Source organism: Stegastes partitus, unplaced genomic scaffold (genome assembly GCF_000690725.1).
Source record: "Stegastes partitus isolate 25-593 unplaced genomic scaffold, Stegastes_partitus-1.0.2 Scaffold39, whole genome shotgun sequence".
Classification (NCBI taxonomy): Eukaryota; Metazoa; Chordata; class Actinopteri; family Pomacentridae; genus Stegastes; species Stegastes partitus.
The window spans coordinates 550511-570674 of NW_007577770.1; the positions used below are offsets into that span (position 1 = coordinate 550511).

Here is a 20164-nt window from a genome sequence, read left to right on the forward strand (position 1 = left end):
GTTATGCCGACGTGCTCTTGAGCAGGCATTCCCGGGCAGTGCGGGTGTTGCAGCTGCTCCTCCGGGCCAGCAGGGGGCGTCGCGCTGCAGAGCCGAGGCAGACTGTCCGCCGGGTTCTGTAATCCAACATGTCTGCGCCCTGAAGGATGCTGCTCACGGCGTGAAGGAGCGGGACAAGCGACAGGTAAGAGAACACCGAGGCACCTTGTCGTTTCTCCACAGTGTCACACGGTCATATTTAAAATGTTCACAAGGTTCTCTCCGTGTGGAGGCCGGAAGTGTCTGCGTTCGCTTTAGCTGCCTGTAGCTTGTTTGCTCTTCAATGTGACTGTGGACGTAAAGTGCAGCTGTCGTGCGACACATTTGTTCGGTGAAGTATGTCAGCGTTGTTATAGTTTCATGGATTAAACGGTCGCCAAAGAAAAGAATGTAAAACAAATCGTACAAGTATTACGTTTTTTTTTCAGTTTTAAGACTCAAACTGGGAGTCAAAGCTGCTACTGGTGCTGTAATAGCTTTTAATATTTTGATAAATATGGAAACATCATTGTGACTGAAGACTGTAAATCAATGGTAGCCAGATTTTCTGTGTGTATTTGTTGCTTTTTTACCAAGTGTTAACACTACTGGATAATCAAGTAACAAAGGGAGTTACAAAGATGATTGTTGAAGCCGCTGGACATAGTCTGGTTCTTACTCTAAGTGATGTGAGCAATGTTGAACAGTTCTGGTTATTTTTGCCAGAGATATTCTGTTTCATTGCCAAGCAGGTTTTCACACAGGAGGAATACGACTTGGTGTTTTGGTAATAACAGGAAATACTGACAAGCAGAACATTGAAAGAGGTTAAGTTTTTTTTTCTTCTTTTTTGGAAAAAAAAAACAAGCGTTGCATGTCAAATAAACAGTAAGTCACACAAGACAAGAAATAAATAACCAGTGTAGCAAATCGAAGCCATTACAAAGTAATGAAATATTTACAATGTTATTCAAATAGGACAGCCGTGTAGATTTTGCAGGACTGTGTAATCATTATCATCTTTATTGTCTGCATTGTGAAAGCTCTACAAAAAGAAATACTACAATAATAAAAAATAAATGTACAAAGAAAAAGTGGCAAAGGTATAAATTCACTCCATCATACACAAGTTTATCTCTTGTATTCTTTCAAGCCAGGGGAGGGGGGAGGTCAGGCTCTCTGGGTTTTGTCTCATTCTTCCAGCATTGAGGCACTTCAGGGCCTCCACAGAATTATTTGTGTGGGTTTATCTTCCTCTCATCCTCCTATGAAACTGGGCACTCTGATTTACACCAGTGAGAAAGACAAGATAAGACTTTGTGTGCACTCCCAAGGCCTCAGGATCAAGCTGGCCTCCTGAGCAAAACCAGACTGAATTACACTCAGCCCTTCCCATGAGAGAGCACGCAGTTTGTGTATGAAATATGCAAAAGAATAGCACGCCTAGTGTCAGCGGTAAAATATGATATGTGACTTTCTGTTTGATTGTTTGGACTCAGCTGGAAATACATGATGGCACATACATTAGTCAGTCGTATTTAAAATTATTTACCTTTGTTGCCAGGCTACTGTCAATCACATCTGCTAAAACTGCAACTACGCAGTCTGTCAGCATCTGTTAAAAGCCTTATACCCTGCCAAACTTAATCTTACTGGCATGAAAGCCCTCTTGTTTCTTAATTGTACCAAACTGAATCCCTCGATTCACAGATATTTTTCTCAGCAGAGTTCTGTACTTGTCACTGCATGAAAAGCACACGTGGAACTAACAGCATTAACCTTGGCTTTGTTCCAGCAATTATTCCAATGCAATGCTGCAATTAATGGTGTTATTTATTGCAGCTGTGGTTGACAAGCTAATATGCAAAAAGGCCTATTTATCTTCATTATTACTGCCCTCAGTCACCCCTAGTTTTTGGATCTACTAGTTGAAATCACACCCTAACCTACCAAATGATACCTGTTAAAAGAGAATGGCAAGATGCCTATGGATCAATGATCTAATTGCTTCTTTTCCCAAAACTTCGTTTTCAAGCCAGGACAAAAGTGTAGTTCTGTTTGGACTGAACAATAGTTCAGCCAAGATTGTGTAAGACATTGAAGTTTGTAAAGATGTTTTGACAACAATAACCTTTCTGGACAAGATCATAGCTTATTAACATACGTTTTTCTTTCCTTTTTTTTCTTACCGTGGCTTATCCCAGGAGTGTACGTGCAGGAGTTGTGAGCAGTTTAGTGGGAAAATATTTTGTTTGCCATCATTGACAGTTTTATTTTAAAAATCTTTTGTAGTATTTTTGTGTAAAAAGAAATGCATAGATTTAAATCCTCATTGCACAGCGGCTGAGATCTGTTTTTAGTGCATGTAAGCTGGAAATACAGTATTTCACTATGGCACAACTTGTATGTTGCTTTCTTTCATGCATGACCAACACAGTCAGTACCAGTGCTAAAGGTATTTGAGAAAACTCCTGAATAGTTTATAATTTTGGATCAGTGACAAAAAAAGTTCCACCTTCTCAGTGTTGTAGAATAGCTGAGTCATTTACCTGCAATTGCTTCTTGCAGAGTCCTTGTAGGTAAGGACAGCTGACCCCTGTTCATTCTCGTGTCCATTTCTGAGGTCACTAAGCATCCACCCTGTGCACTTTTATTTATTAACGATACTTCCCAGGACTGGGGACATGAAGTCCAGCTGCAGCAGGAGCTCAGACCCAGGGGGCCAGATGGCTTCAGAGTTCAGAATGTTTACTGTCACATTTTGGCTGCTGTCACACTTGGCTTGCAGCTTCTGAGCAGTAATTCTGAAGAATGAATTTTATAATGTCAGGGCCTTGTGTAGCCACATGTCGCCTAGAGATGGCTGTGATGCTTCTCCTCTGTGTGTAATCATATAAATCTGTGGCTCTACTGCTTTCCCGTCTCTTCCTCCTCTCTCATTACTTGTTTTTGCAGTGTTGTCTACCACATGAAGGAGTCTGATGATGCAATAAAAGTGTATTTTTGTTCTTTTTTGTGCATCCTATCTGTAAAAATCATTGATCCAGGCATAAACCCCAACATATCCTGTTGCAAATTGGAAGATAAACATTGCGTTTTGCTTCTAATGTAACTCCAGCCTGTTTCTTGACACACCAGTCAGTGGTTTTGATATGCTTTGTGCTCTCATATCAAACAAAAAAACTGACAGCTATGTTGCCACAACATATGAAACAAGCTGCCTGTCTGCAAAATATATCAGAAAATAATGTGGAGTCTGTGCTGTTTTTCTGGGTTTTATTATATTTCTCGAGTACAAACTCTGCCGCAGATTCTTCATTGTTGCTGTTTGTTGCTTTTTTAGATTTATTTAAAGTGCTGGCAGTTTGTAACACAGTCTGTCTTGCCACTCAAAGATGATGGGGGAGGGAGATGTAATTCAGAAGAGCCAGTAAAGAAAACGGCTTCTCTGAGATTTGATCACAAGCAAACAGGGATAATTCATGGAGGATGTCTGGGAGTTGTCATGATCCCAGAACAAAGTCCTGATTTGAACCCGAGCTGCAGTGATGGGCGTGTGAGTGTGAGTGTGAGTGTGAGTGTGAGTGTGAGTGTGAGTGTGTGTGAGTGTGAGTGTGAGTGTGAGTGTGTGCTGCTTCAGTTGTCAACTTTCCACACAACGGCATAAAACAGCACAGGATGACTGCTGTCCTTATTGCATTACTTAAAAGCTAGCAGTAGATTTCAATCTGCGTGGTCAAAAGCATTTGGCCTGTTGAGCATTTTACACATGTATGATTGCTGAATAGTTTAGGCCAAGCAGTTTCTTTATAGATCTAATGTGTGCATGCTGGGTACAGTGTCTTGTTAAAACAAGAAGGTGCCTTGCGTCTAAAATTTCACAGTGTAATTAGGGAACATAGTTTCCTCATTACACACTTCTGGTATCAGCAGGTAGCAGTCACATAAATGTTAAGAATAAAGTAAAATATTGTGTGAACTGAAAGAGTTTTATCCTTCCGTTCAGAGGGACTAAATATTGTTGCCAATGATTGAATCTGTGTAGCAGAGCTGAGCCATTTAATCAACTGGAGGAAAAATAATTGACAACAGTTTTGATAATAGCCTAATCGTTTAAGGGGGATGCAGTGGTTAGCAATGTGCCTCAAATTAAGAAGGCTATGGGTTTAAATCTGCTGGTCGGCATGTGGGTTTTCCCTTGTCTCCTCCCACAGTTTAAAGAGTTACTGGTCGGGTAAGTGGTGATTCTAAACTGGCTGTGAGCATGCATGGTGGTGTGTCGGTTACTGTGATGACCTGGTGATCTTTAGCTTGAGATACGTTCCAGCCACCCTGTGACCCTCTATAAGATAAAGCAGATGGATGGAATGTCTTTATTGTTTTGGACTGCTGCTTCGAGGAAGACAAGTAATTTGAAGACATTATGTACTTTGAGGAACTGTGATACATCTCACAATTTTAAAAAGATTGAATTGAACAAACTCATGTATATGTCAAGGCCCAGATTGGAATCTGGCTCAATTCCGGATCGGGCCGGCCCAGATCAGAATTCTATTCTAGGTCAGCCTGGAATGGAATCTTCCTTTTTTCTTCGGATTCTGATCCTGTCAGATTGGAATCTTGACACCAACCTGGCCCAGAGGGGAATTCTGATCTTGGCCGGCCCAGATTAGAATCTGACTTGCTGGTCCAGATCAGAATCTTGGAATTATTATTATTTACACGAGGTGTTGCTAAACATGCAAGATTCAACACAAAAACAAATTCTTTTAATACATTTTATATACAAATTATAGAATTTCATGCAATAATACACTATAAGAAAACTACATCAGTGTTGCTACATGGTGTTAATCTTACAACATACAAATACATGTATGCAGCTATGAGAAATGAAACATTAGAAATGTTGCACTTTTTAAAGAATAGGAACTTAAATTAAACAAACTTTCATATTCATCATGCTTTAATATATGTCACGGCCTTGTAAAATATTTTGAGACATATACCAGTGGGATTTGGTTAATCTTGTAGCCAAATTTTTCACACCCTTATGCTTTGAAGGTTCAATCACAGACTCCTGAGTAGCTCTCAAAGAGGGCTTCGTCTAATCACAAAGTAGCATTTCATACACAAAACCCAAAGGCTGACTGGTATAGAGTTATTTAATATTTTATATGCTGTATTATTACCTGCAATTCTACAATTTGTAAATAAAGTGTATCAATTTTTGGTGATGAATCTTCAAAAAAAATTATTAAAAGATTAATGCTTGTTTTGAATTTTACATTTGAATCAATATCCCATAACTACTACTACTAATAATAATAATAATGATAATAACTATTATTATTATTTTTATTATTCCAAGATTCTAATCTGGACCAAGTTGGTGTCAAGATTCCAATCTGGGCCAGCCCGATTCAGAATTGGGCCAGATTCTGATCTGGGCCTTGACATATATATGGGCTGCAAGGTGCTCGGTGGTTAGCACCGTTGCCTCACAGCTAGAAGATCCCCGGTTCATCGCCTGGTTAGAACGCCTGGGATCTTTCTGTGTGGAGTTTGCATGTTCTCCCCGTGCAGCATGGGTTCTCCAGCTTCCCCCCACAGTCCAAAAACATGCTGAGGTTAATTGGTGATTCTAAATTGTCCATAGGTGTTAATGTGAGTGTGCTTGATTGTCTGTCTCTAAGTGCAGCCCTGTGATAGACTGGTGACCTGTCCAGGGTGTCCTCTGCCTTCACCCTAAGTCAGCTGGGATAGACTCCAGCCCCCCCGCGACCCTAATGAGCATTAAGCGGTGTGTAGATAATGGATGAATGGATGGATGGATGGTTAGCCATTAATGAAAGCTTACATTTCTTATGCCAAGAATTGTCTTTAAGTAAAACTAAGCCGCCTATGACTGAACTACTTACATCTGGCTATATAGTGTTAAAATGTTGTCATGGGGCTTAAATCCATTTCACACAGTTGCACACATTCACACTTAGAAGCTGCTCAGTACAACAGTCTGATCTAACTGAGCAGCTGGGACTCCAGTCCTTGCTCAAGGGCACCTTAGTGGTGGTAATGAAGGCTGGCCAAGTGCTGCTCTTAAGAAATGAAGACGCAAAGATAGAACCAGTGACCTTACCATCACAGACTTTAGTAAAAATACAGATTCTCCTGTGCAGACAAAAAAACTGCTATGAAACACAGTGATTAAATTAATGTGTTTTCTTTTGAATTTGATGTTCATTTCTCAATTGACATCTGACAAATAAGATCTATTATTGTTATCATCATATCACAGCAGTGATGTCAAAATCAAATGGTGGTATCAGACGATTGATCGATCAACAAAATTGTCATGTGCAGCCCTGGAGTGTGTCACACTATGAACCATGTAGAGAGAGGATGATGATTGGCCATCTCTCTACATAATCGTACTTATAGCCAGTGAGGAGTCAACTAATTTGAGTTTTAATGTCAGTGTTTTAATAACTCAGTGCAGAATGTAAAATAGTTTGGGTGAGAGGTTGGTCAGTGGTAAAGCAGCAATACTGGAGGCAAAGCAAGCAGCTGGTTCTGAACCGCCATGTTTTGAACCACACCGCACTGGTATATTAAAAACATGACCTAATGCAGACAGAGGTCACTTTGGTGGTCTGTGTGTAGACTGAAATAAGGCTTTTTGTGTTGTTATTTAGGATTGCTGAACACATTCACCCTGCAGTTATGATGGATTTTTTGGTGGCGATTAAATGTCTGCCTTCCCAGTAAGAATATCAGTTGAGTGTGAGATATAAATTTAAAGTAGTGATACCTTTTATCAGAATATACTTTTTCAGCATAATAGCCAACTGAAAATTTAATATAAAGCAGCTGTTCCTGTTTTCTGCCTAGTTTGTAGTTTAAATCTAATGGCATCTGGCGTTGCATCAGACTATTTGTTGCAAATTCAATTATTACTGAAATCGTGGAAGTAATGAGGTGTTTATTTCTGGAAATTCGCAGCTGAGCTAAAGCCTCAGCGAGATGAGACCCGTGGGTTCAGATGTGGGTTAAACCAGGTCGTGCAGGTTCCCTTTTCCAGTCTTGAGGGATCATTCAGACTCTTCTTGAGTTCTTCGTTTTATTTGACTGGCCTTTAGCACTTGGCATTCAGCAATCAATAGCTCCAGGGCCGGAGTTTGATGGGATGAATACTAATGCAGTGGAACAGCATCGGTGTATGACTGACTCCCTATAACTTTATATCTGACGTTATCTCTTGATCTTATCGAGGGCGTCTCGTGTGACTGAATGAGTGATCACAGTCCAGTACATTTGTTCTGTGTGGTCACTGCATTAAGCTCATCGATTACAGTTAATCTGTGGCTCCTAACTCATAACATGGTGCCACCTAAACAGTTACTGCAGCAATCCCAGAGTTCCCTGCTGCTCAGCGAAGGCCCTTCCTCTGCTGTTTATTGTGCTGTTAACAGAGATTTGGTCGTCTTATATATTCAAGGACACCATTCATTTATTGTGGCTCTAATGGTATTCAAACTTTTCTGCACAGATGAGCAGAATCATGAAATTGCTATTATAATTTTAATGCGCTTGTGTTTTTTTCTGTTAGTATCCAGGGACTTGAGCTTGTCTCCAGAGCACGTCTTCCTGTTTATCTAAATATGTTCCGCAGCAGGGTTGTGTAGTTGTGACAGAGGCTATCTATGAAGTGACACCCGTGACTGAAGTGCATCACTAACTCACAGTGAATTACTCTGTCGGCTAAGTGTCTTTTGTGAAATGTAAAGGTGAGTGCTACCACTAGATGGACCGCCAAACTAAGAGTTGAATAAAACAGATCGTAAGAGGTGGTTTAAGTCTATTGAGAAGATAAGAATGAATTTGGTCCTTTTCTTTGGAATTTCAAAGAATATTAATCATGGCTTCTTTTTGGAAAATGTGGTTTGGCAGGTTTTATCTGTTTAAGGAGATGGGAACAGAAAGAAATTTATTTTCTATTAAGACAGAGTGATGAGACCAGAATAAGAATACTTCAGTTCCTATCAGAGTATGACAAAATTACACCCTCAGGATGGGGAATATCACGTAATGAATCACGCGTTTCAGACTTAACCAAGGATAGAAGCTTGCAGAGTAAATTTAATTTTTTCCACCAAAATCATCCTAATTAGGACTGGGAATTATCAGCTAAGCTGCAGATACCATGTTATCACAACACATGAGAGTCAGTAGGAAAGCAATTCAGAGGAAAATATAGAAATGAGGCCTGCGCCCGTTTTAACATAAATCCTCAGCTAACAGTAACAATGCTAAAAAATACTGGTATAATATGATCATATATATGCTGTATATTGGGTATAATATTCATTTTAAATGTTTGCGTGCCTACATTCGATAAGTAGCACTAAACACAACTGAGACTGATGGTAATCTATACATTCTCTTCCACTATGAAAACAACTATCACCTCTGAGCACCTATAGGCTGAAAGGGCTTGGCTTTTCCATAAACAGATCATTTTACAAACAGCGACTGTCTCCGAATGTGCGAATCTTCCACAGAACAATTCCCCCATCACTACTTTTCCAGGCTTCTGCTGCTGCATTCTGGGCTCAGCACCACCCAAGATGGTTGGAATTAGTTTGAGGAAATACAAACAAGTCAAAGCGTTTTTTTCCCCACTCTATAGCAGAATGATGATAAGGTGCAGCCAGACCATTCTCCAGCACTGACACAGATGCAGATGATCTCTCTGTGTAAGTCTACTGAAGTTATTACAATTCACTGTGCTGGGAAAATAAATGTCATGAAAACCCATTCAGCGCTCATCAAGACATTTCACTCAAAACCACAAATGTCAGCCTCATGGAGGAAAAGACGAGAGATCACTGTCTTTTGTGTCAGTCCATCTGGTAGATGTAGTATATTTTATAGAATGATTAGAAAGTTTTGACCTGCTCGTGGTGCTACATCAAAAGTCAGTAGATAAGAAGTCTTCAGCATTCATCCTGTGGGCATAATAGATATTTGTACCAAATGTCACGGCAATCCATCCAATGGCTGTAAAGACGTTTCACTCAAATCTAAAAATGCCACTGTCAGGAAAAGTCAAACGATTGGCAGAGTCATTAGGATTCATCATCTGGTCACCAATAGTACAGAGTTTCATGACGGTTCACCAAAGAGGTGTCGCTCTGCTCCGAATTACGCAGATAGTTGAACAAGGGCAATAAGTTTCCATCAGCCCTAATCTGACCTTTATGACTTTATCCAGTTCCTTACATCACAGAACCTACAGTTATCGGCCACAATATTAAGACCACCTGCCTAATATTGTGTAGTTCCCCCTCATGCCACCAAATCAACTCTGAGCAGTCAGGACATAAGCACAGGATCTCTGAGGGTGTCCTGTGGTGTTTGGAGCAGATTCTTGGTTCTTTGTGTTGGGAGGTGGGACCTCCATGGATCAGGCAGATTCTGGTACATGCTTGTCCACATTGAAATCCAAGGAGTCTGGAAGTCTGGGTCAGCAACTTGAGCGAGTTCTCCTGAGCAGTTTTTGTGGTGTGGAAGGGTGCATTGTCCTGCTGGAGGAGGCTGCTACTCTCTGGGGTTGTTGTTGCCACGGGGGGGACAGGATGCCAATATTTCCCAGCAGAACATTACATTGCAACAAGATGATCGATGTTATTCACTTTCCCTGTCAGTGGTTTTAATTTTAAGGCTGATCAGTGTGAAACTAGAAGTGCACTCGGAGATCACTTCCTCCTCCTACCTCTCTGGGTAATTTTTGTGCAGTTCTGCTCACAAACAAACAAACAAACAAACCAACCAACCAACAAACAGCACTGAAAACATACCTCTATCTCGGCTCTCACCTTGGCAGTGGAATAACAAATACTAGTACTAAACCTTGGCAAGCACAAGTCAGCAATACATGCTGTAGTCTGGTGAGAGAGAGTTTCTGAAGGCCTACAGAGGTGGTTTAGCATGGGAAGAGGGAATAGCTGCTGAGAATAATAAACCAACCACATAAAGGTGCTCTGATAGAGGTGAAGTGTGAAAAGCCTTTACCGAAGCAGAGTTTTCAGGTAAACACGCATTTCCACTTAGACTTGAATCTTTGTCAGAATGTTCCTTTTGATAAGATAATAATGTTTTATTCTTTATTTCATGCGGCAATACAGAGTCTGTGTTACTGGGAAATGTTTGACTTCATTTTCTTCACTTAATTTTAGCGGAGATATGAAGACGAGAAGGCAGATAATGTGTAGCAAAGGTTATTGAACCAGTCTTAACTCTGTGTTTGTTGCAGGTACAAAGCCTGATCCCTCTGAGAAATTAATTAGTATTCAGCTTTTATTTCGTCAGACTGCAGCAAAGAGATATGAAAGATAGAGAATGAGGAAGAAGACATAATTTCTACGAGATTGATACAATATCAGTATCATTTGTACTGAGCGTGCTCTTAGACCTTCAAACTAAAGACAGCTCTTAAAAACCATTTTACCCATTTTTCAAGAATGTGGTTTAAAGAAGAGCAAAAGCTCTAACCTTGACCTGTAAATAAACAACGGATTCAGAAGCCTCACTGATGCTGGCTACAGTTTGGCTTGCTGCCTTAATGAAGACTAAAGTGAATAGCCTAAACAACAAGCGGTGGTGGGCTTCACCGGTGCAATTAAGCCCACATTTTTAATAACAAACTGATTCATTTCTTTAATCAAAGTCGGCTTTATCCTTGAAATGTCGTCAGTTTTAATTATGTTGAAACACACAACACGAGCGGCTGTTACTGCACTGTGACAACCTTCACAACTGTAGAGGCACAATAATGAATGGATGATAAAATGTGATGAGTTTTTACATGGGGGGATCTACTTTCAGATTATCTTTTCACAACAGTCTATGTAGACCTGTGCGTTATCATGAAAGGTGGGATTTTTATTCAGCTTTTCTCCTGTGTGCTCAGTTTTATTGACATGTTTACTTCTGTCAAAGATGTTGTTTCCATTCCTGATAGTTTATTTGACAGGCAACAGGGGAGCTTGAGAAGCTCCAGATATTCTTAGAAAAATGGGGTTTAGAGTTTGGTCCTCATACTAGATACAAGTAAACTACACAAACTGATGATTAGAGACTTGATGCCAAATCCTAAAGGGAAAGCTGTAAGGCCAAGATATGAATTTAGCTGTAATAGGATTTACATTGTTTTGTTCAGTGGCAATTTAATGTATTGTGCAACATTTGCCATGTTTTTTGCTCTAATATAGCTCAACTCACCTTCCTTTATTAGGTGGTTATTTAAATGCTGGATTTGTGGCATGTCATTTATCAAGCATTTTTTAACAAAGTGCTTTTGCACAGGAACTCTACACAGCCCAAACAAATTGCTCCTTCTGTGCACTCCTTATTATCGATGATGCTGTTGGCGGTAATTGCCGTAGGAATGTAATATTCAGCCTAAAGACCAGCTCAAAATTGTGTCTGTTCCCTTCATATTGCTGCAGCTTTAATTTGGTTATTCACAACTAAACATTAACCCAGCCCTGATTGAAGCTTATTGTGCAGCCTTGAACCGTGTTTCCTGCTGCTGCACTGTTAATGCCGCTTTATTCCTTGAATCTAATGTAAATTCAGCTGCGTGAAACGCACTGTCAGTGCGGTTGTGATGCCTTATGTAGGTCAATTCTTCTTCAGTGTTCACTGCTTGGCCTTGTGATAAGTGATTTCATTTTGCGAGGGAACTGCAGTTTTATTATTCATACTCCAACAGAGATTGGAGTTGCGGTGCATTAAAGCATGACGTTGTCATTTCCCCCCACACAGAACTGTTATTCCCTCTGCCCTAAATTGGAATTAAAGGACCAGTGTGTGAGATTTAGCGGGCTCTATTAGCAGAAATGCAATCTTGTATTCATAATTATGCTTTCATTAATGAATATCATATGTAACTACAAATCATTATATTTTCCTTCGCTTAGAATGAGCCTTTCATATCTACATAGGGAGGGGGTCCTCCACTATGTTTCTAAAGTATGCCAGAATGGACAAACCAAACACTGGATCTGCAGTGAGCCTTTTGCGTTTTTACATTGGAGTGGCAGCTACCACAGGTCCCTCTACACGCTTTGAAAAGGAGGGCCATTCAATTGGTTTGTGCCCTCACCTCTAGATGCTCTTAAATCCTACACACTGATCCTTTAAACCCAACATTTAATACTGGTGCTAACTGTTTTCCCTCACAGTCACAAAACTCTAGTTAGGCTTCGTCTCTCAGTGTGTGATTTTATTGATTGATATTTTTATAGCATTTTTTATGCCTCCATGCCAGCACCAGCCATGGCCGGAGGTATTATGTTTCAGGCTTATGGTCTGTCTGTCCTTTCTTGTGAAGGCGATATCTCTTAAACACCTGGAGGCAATTTTATTACATCTGGCACCAATGTTCAGTTGGACTCATGGATGAGCTCATTAAAGACTGAAGAATTCATGTGCTAATTACAACAAAATTTGACACAAATGTCTAACAGGATAAAGTGATGAACTGATGACATTTTATATCCAAAAGGTCAAAGGTCATCTTCACTGTGACGTCAAGTGCTCTTTAAAAACACTTTCCTAGCCGTTATTCAGTGCCATATTTCAGAACAGAAAGAACGATCGTGACCATATTTCACATCTGGACAGATACTAAATTGGTGATACTAATCTTGGGTTCCCACTTTGTAGCCCTGTTGATTGTAAAAATCTTTTGTGCTGCCGGTTCCACGATGAGTGTGAAGCTTTCATGTTTTAGAAAAGAAGCTTCTTTGCAGCAACATCTAGATTTGCAGCGTTTTCTGCTGTTGTGGCTACAACTTTGTGTTGAATGCACTCGATACTTTGCAATAAATTCCTTCAAAGTCTTCACTACATATATTATTTGAGTCTGGACAGATATGGATGTAAACAGACTAGTTTATGGAGGCGTACAACCACCAGCCGGTAATTTTATTTTCACTCTCAAACTGCAGATGTAGTTATTTAGCTTACCTTGCCAGTTACGGATTCATGAGTCTTTCTGTCATTGTTTGATAACAGAAGTGGCTTTTCCCACTTCAGATTTAATGCATAATGGTCTCTGCATTTCTAACTGACTCCAGAATTGATCTAACCAGCAGCACAATTCTTTCTACAATGAAGCAGCTGAACACATTAGGTGAGTAGCGTGAAATTGACCTCTGAAAAGTAGCAGCGTATGTGAGTTACATTGTAAAGACAGCTATTGAGAGAATTCAAACTAAATAGATTCCATTTGGGACTCTTTCTGCAGTATGCGTATCACCTTAATGCCCTCACAAATATTGCCTCATGGTGGCTGCACTTTAACAGCTGCTGGATAATCAGCAGTCCAGATAGAATCACAACTTTTCTTGGGAGTCGCTTCTCCCTGTTTGTTGCTCTAAAACAGCATGAGGTCCCATATATCTTTCTGGTACTGTCTCGTCTGTTGATCTAATTGGATACCCTCTGTTGCCTACAATGAATCATTGCTGGACCTCTTCTCTCCCCTCAAGTACTTATTTTTATTGAATGCTGGGTTCCCCTGATTCACAAGGCTCAACCCTAAAACTTGTATTTGTCCCTTGGCTCCAGTCATTGATCTTTTTTTTTCTTCTTTCTTTTTTTTAAGCAGCTGTGTCAGTATTACTTTTATTCCAGCGGAGGATTATAGGCCTACTTTTATGTCCTCTGCCTCCCCAGAGAAAGGCCACGAGTTCAGGCCTTTCTCCCCACTCTGCTAATTGACTTCTAATTTGGCAAATGCATTTTAAGGTGGTATGAAAAAGTGGACCTCTCTTTGTGTTCATGTCTTGGATGGCACTTCCATCCTTCCATGTTTGCTATTGTTACCCGTCTCGACTCTGCCCTTGACTCTTGACCTCTACTGATGCAGAAGGAAGCTCTGCTGCAGCGCAGATACTTTGGTGATGACACAACTCAAACTGAGGTGAAGCGAAGGAGGCGGTTTTTGGCATGCACCCCATGATTTTTCAGGGAGAAGTTTAAATCCTGTTAGTTCTCAGGCTCTTCAACGGGGCAAGCATCTCACTCGGTTGCTGATCCACACTCCAACACCTCCAGGAAAGTGGCTCTTGCTGAGCCGATCGAAGGCAAAGATTTTTTTAATTACTCACCCGCTGCAGAATGGAAAGGCACGGGTTCTGCCTGTGGGTATTCGCATCGACTTGAGTGTATGATGTTTTAATGAGCCCGGCGTGTGAGTGATTTGTTGCAGTTGTGTATGTTTGAAAGGCTAATTTGTTTGTTTTCTTCTGCCTTTCAGTGGATGGATTCTCAGTTGACTTGGAAGCAGATTTAAGGCTTTTCAGACACGCCAGGATGTCAAAGATCTCCAAGGCAGCTAAGGCTGTGAAGAAATTGGATACAGGCAATGTAATCCGGGCCACAGTGAGGTCAGGACAAGCAGCCCCTGGACCCCCATTAGGCCCCATCCTGGGACAGGTAAAATTACCCACGATTCCACTTCTTGTTCCATCTGTTCACTCTGAGTAATCACGGGTATTAACTTAATTGCAGGAGCAGAGCTTCATTTTATCAACTGACCTTCTGCACACAGCTTTCATTAACCGCCAGACAACCTGATCCTTCCTTATTTTCACTTTGCCAATCACATAGTTGCCTCTTTCCCCTCAGTCCCCTCATCTTACATCCCCACCACCACCTCCATCTCCTCCCATAGCCCTATTCATATTCCCATTCTTATTCTAGTCGCACAGCTCTATTGTGCAGGTGGGTGCCACACACTGCCTCAGTCTGCAACTATTTTCTCACAGTTTCCAGGCCAAAGACACTAACACCTCCATCCACAGCAGCTGTCCATATACATTAGCCTCACTCCTTACAAGCCGGTTGATGAAAGGGAATTGAGCCTGTGAAGGTTTTGTCTTAAATTCTCGTATCCTTCTTTCTGCTTCAATTGCTCCAGAGAGACAGCTGAAGTTGTCTTGTTTTTTTTATTGCTCAGGGATGTACCAGTACAACTTTTTTGTACCACCGATCTCAATTCTAAGTACAAAAATGTATGTAGTGGCTGGTACAATAATAAAAAATATAAGTCAGCAGTCCTCAGTGTCAGTGAGCAGTGAACAAAGTGGAGTGAGGATGGATAAGAATAGCAGAGGCTGAATTCCCTTCTTGCTGCAATTTAGCTTTTCATTGCTGATGATCCATTAATTAACCTCGTCTTTGTTTCTGATCACACAAGTGCATTGTTTTAGATCTTCCTAGTAAAATTTATATTTTATTTTACACCATAAAGGCCCAATCTGCTGCTGCTTTAATGGTCATTCAGCTATTAAAGTTTGATTGTCCTTTGCAAGATTGAATTAAAGCAACCCTATGGCTCGTTCTGTACATACAAATGATCCAGTTAGGCTCTGTAATGGACAGTACTCATCAGCCCTGAATGTTGTTGCACACTTGGAAACCAGATCAATTCTCACAGTTAATTCATCTTTGTGACTTAATGACGACACTCAGACAAGAGAATGGAAGAGCGTACAAAGCTGGCAGCAAAGGGGGCTATGCGTGATTAATAACATCAAGAAAATAAAAATGTTGAGATGTCAGAGAAAAGTTTAATAATGTAGAAAATATCATATTTTCCTATCTGACATCAGCAGTACTGCACCATTACTTTAGGCTTCTGTTCAAAGGGATGTACTCTGCTGTGACGAGCTGCACAACATTAACAATAACATAAAATCTGTTCATTACTAAACCTGATCTCCCAGACAGACTGCGACTTAAATTTACTGCTCCAAATTCCTGTAGTCATTTTAAACACATCTCTCTCCTGATATCTACTTGATTTCATATCTCTCTCTCATACATACTGAAGCTGCTACTAGCACTAACATTCTTATATCATTTCTAATTATTTTGGTCAGAAAATGCAAGAAGTCTTTTAAATTACTCTTTCTTTGTTTGTTCAACGGGTCAAACCAAACTACTCACCCCCCCCCCAAAAAAAATGCAAATTTCACATTTTAGGAGCTTGAAAACTTGAAAATAGCAACGTTGTATTTAGTTCTTCGACTAATCACTTCAGCTTTATCTGAAGTATCTCTGTCAAAAACGATTCAACCTCTCCCACCCTTTTAGCTCACTTCGAGACTCCGTCTGTCTTTCTTTCCAAATGCTGCATCATTTATAAAGGCAGTGTCTGTGCAGTGGCTTTGCAGATGGCACTCAGTGTTAGAAATCTGAGTTTTTCACATCACAGAGGTTACATTTGTGCAGCGGGTCTGCCTTAAAGCTGCTGTATTGCATTTTGAAAATGGATCACATGACAACATGGGATAAAAGATAACTCAAATGATTAGCACCCGACTTTGCCCTCAGCTCTCCTCAGCTCTACGGAGAACACCACCATTGTTCAACACATTGTTTTGGTTTTCTGGCCATTAACTTTATGGTTTTGTTTCTGAGATTTGTTTTCAGGTGCGGCAGGGAGCTGATTTCAGAAAAAAAAAAAAAAGCATTAAAACCCTCTGTACACTCCCTGCCCCCAGCGCCAAACAGCAATCAGGCACTATTGGCAACTAGTTGCTGAGCATAGTGGAGTATTTAGCAGCTAAAGGTCCAGAATCAATACTGGACTGACAGTCATCAGGTGACCAGAAACACAACTAATGTGATGTGTTAATAGGGAGCAGTTGGCTAAAAAGGTTGGTGCTGTTTACATCTTGTTTATTCTGATTTTAAGTGGCCAAAAAAAGTCAGTTAATAACGGTTTGAGAAGGTTTGTTCTCAAGAAATGTGATGTTTACCTGTGAATTCTCTTTTGGATGAAAACACAGTGAGTGGTTAGTCGAGGTTCCTGCAGCTGAAATGCCCTCAGAGATTTTTATTCAACAAAACAGTGGTGACTCTATGCTTTAATCTCATCCCATTTAAGCATCTTTTATCCCCGCTCAAAAATACTGCAGCCTGAATTTAACTGCTGCCAAGTGAAGAGACTGTAATAACCCAATTTTACCATCTCTGCAATGTTTACCAGTTAGATGTATAATTGATTTTAGGATTTTTACTGATCACATTTAAGGCGCAGCTAAATCTTCCCTCCCCTTTAGCCACACTGGAGACCTCTGAGTTCCCACTGAGCCAAAGCTGAGAATTAAGAGGCTCGCTCTGACTGTCACTCAACTCTCAACTGTAAAGGTCATTAAGCTTTTCCATTTGGCTCGTTTGTAGCAATTTGTGAACTTCAAAGGTTAATTATAAATTGATTTTTATGTCTTCTTACCTAATTTTGCGTAACATTACCCATTGTGCACCTTTAGCATTGGCTGCAAAAACCTTTTTTTTTTTTAATGGCATAATCACTGTTCTTGACTGACAGAGGGCATATTTTTTATGGCAGCTAACCAACAGGCATACATAAAAACTCAAACAATAGCAATCATACATTTTGGAACAATCCTCACTCTGTCTCACATCATACAAAGCCTTTCACAGTGACATGAGTGCTGATATGTCGGCATCAGTGGGAGTCTGGTATTTTTGGGTTTTCTTTCCCAAAGATGTTATGGTTGGAATTTGATCATTTTGAAGAATCTTGGATTTGTGACACCTGAAGATAACACACAAACTGAAAATAGTGGCTGCTTTACCAGCCTCAGCAAGTATGCAGTGAAGTCTTTAATGCTTGGCTTTGTTTGTATGATCCATTTCACCTTTGAACACTTGTTCCTTGCTGTGTCCTGTCCAAGTATTCAGTCTGAACGAGAAGCAAGGTAAATAATATATGCAGGACCCAACTGAAATGTTTTCGATGTGATTAGTTGGAGTTTTCCCACTTGGAGTCGTATACAGACTTGCATTTGTTATTCTCTTGTTTTAAATTTTAATATCCACATTGTACATTTTTGATTACACTTAGACATAGGTACAACATAAAGACAAATGCAGATACAACAATATTGCTATCTGCAGGCAATGTATTTACATGATAAATTAAAGAGTCCATATTCTTGGGCTGTAGTGTCCACAGCAACAAGAACTATCCTGTCCCACCCCACCAACACGCTGCCCCTTACCTTCTAGGAACGCCTCGTTTGAAGTCCAGGCTTTTCTTCCATTACTTATCTACATCACCATGTAACACATTTGCATAATGTTGCCTGGTGGCTTGTTTGGAACGCCCTCAAGCAAACAGTGGGCAGTTTCCTCACAGTTCAGCTATACTCATAGATATGTGGCTCGTAACCAAGCTTGCCTCGCGTTCACTGGGCGAGCTGACCAATCAGAGCAGACTGGACTTTCTTGCTTTAGACTGAGGGTGGGAAGAGGTGCTGCAGCAACATACAGTTTGAGAAAAATAAGTGTTTTTAGATATAAAAGCATGTTAATATCTTCTAGTCAACCACAAAAATAAAGAATAGAAGACTTTTTAATAATTTAGACTACTAATTGTGTGACATGTTGATGCTCACAATTTCCCAGAACCTGAGGCAACATCTTTGAATTACATTTTTGTTGGACCAACAGTCCAAAACACATTTTCTTTCCGTAGAAGAAAACAGCTAAATGGCAAATATAGTGCTGAGGACAATTAAAATAATTTTCTTAAGTAATTGTACTTTGTTTATACTTCTGCTTCACTGCAATTCAGATGTATAATAGCACTTTTTACATCTCAACATTTTTTGCTTAGCCTTACTTACTTTGCAGAGAACAGATTATCAGTGAGCTATATCAAAATTCAGTAGAGAAATAAATTATGATGCTTTATTATCAAACTTAATCTGTCTCACAGAAGTAAAGTGGTAAAAATTAGCCCCATTTTACCAGTTGCAACACTGAGGAATGCTTGCAAACTGATGTGTCAACAAGTATAATTTAATAATGCATTCTTATGAAATGAACCATTATTCATTAATTACATCTGGTACTTTAAGTTTATTTTGATGATGACACTTATTTAAATGCATGATTATTTCTGCACTGTGGTGTTGCTATGTTTTACTAAATTAAGATCTTCTTCCACACTGTTCAGTTTACAGTGATAAAAAAATAGACAACAGCAGCAAATCCTCAAATTTGATAAGCTGGAATCAACAAACGTGTGGCATTTGTGTTTGATAATTAACTTAAACGATTAAGCAATTGTCAAAATGCTTGGTGCTTAATTTTCTTTTGATCGACTTATCGTTTCAGCCCCAGTTCTCTTTTTAAATTTTTTTTTTTTAATTTCATTTAATTTCAGCATCACATAAATGTCACCTCAACATCTGAGACCTGTATTAGTATGCGCACCTCCCCACTGTTGCAATGCATATCACAGGAGTCTCAGATTCTTTTGCATCATTTCTTTCTCATAGAGTAGACTTTGAAGTTCTCTCCAAAAGCGGTGGTGCTGATGGTGTGTGCTATGATGAATGATTTAGACATCTGTCTGTTAAACAGGATAGGTTGGTGTGAGCTCAGAGGCATATTGGAGCTGTCGCTGCATCGGGGGTAATGAGGTGAGATGGGTTGTAACCAAGTGCTCAACCAAGCAAAACAAAGCCATATGTTTGTCTAAAGGTGGCTCCTTTTGTAGTGTTTGGGATGTCATTGTTGTCATGTTGTACATGTTTGTCTCTCTTGGCTCCCATGCTCCATCAGCCTCACGATGTGTGTAGCAAACGGTAAATAAATGGCAGTCGGCAGACGCTCTGCTTTAGGCACTGGCCCCGGCCCTTTAATCTTAGCCAGCCTCTCCTCAGTTTTTTTCTCTCGTCTCTGACTAACCACCCTTGACAGGGAAAGTGCAGAGAGGTAGGCTGCCTGTCGGCTGTGGGGCAAATTTAAACAAACGAGAGAAATAAAAGAAGGAATGGGAGACAAAAAAGGGAAACTGACAGCTTTGGTACATGAGAATAATTACAGGCTGGAGTGAAATTAGCACACACGCATGGAGGGAAAGAGCAGGGAGCGCCGGAGAGAGCGGCAAAAGAAGAAAGAACACAGCAGAGCAGCTCATGCACTTTTCTTCAGGAGCAGGTTATGAGAGTCGGTGGGAGCTGAGGGAAAATGCTGAGCTTAACAGGTGTAACAAATTCTAGGAGCTAGTCATTTGCAGAGGCAGCTGCCT

At 40.2% G+C, this 20164-nt stretch overlaps 1 protein-coding gene across 1 annotated transcript in view; it reads left to right on the top strand.

The window, feature by feature from the left end:
- The first annotated feature begins 106 nt into the window (after positions 1-106).
- The window catches only part of mrpl11 (mitochondrial ribosomal protein L11), a 50396-nt gene continuing 30338 nt past the window's right edge, over positions 107-20164 (top strand). The window contains exons 1-2 of the mRNA XM_008303886.1: positions 107-184; positions 14348-14526. Of these exons, the coding sequence (XP_008302108.1) occupies positions 14404-14526 (123 nt within the window). The 5' untranslated portion in view covers positions 107-184; positions 14348-14403. The remainder of the gene's footprint in view (positions 185-14347; positions 14527-20164) is intronic.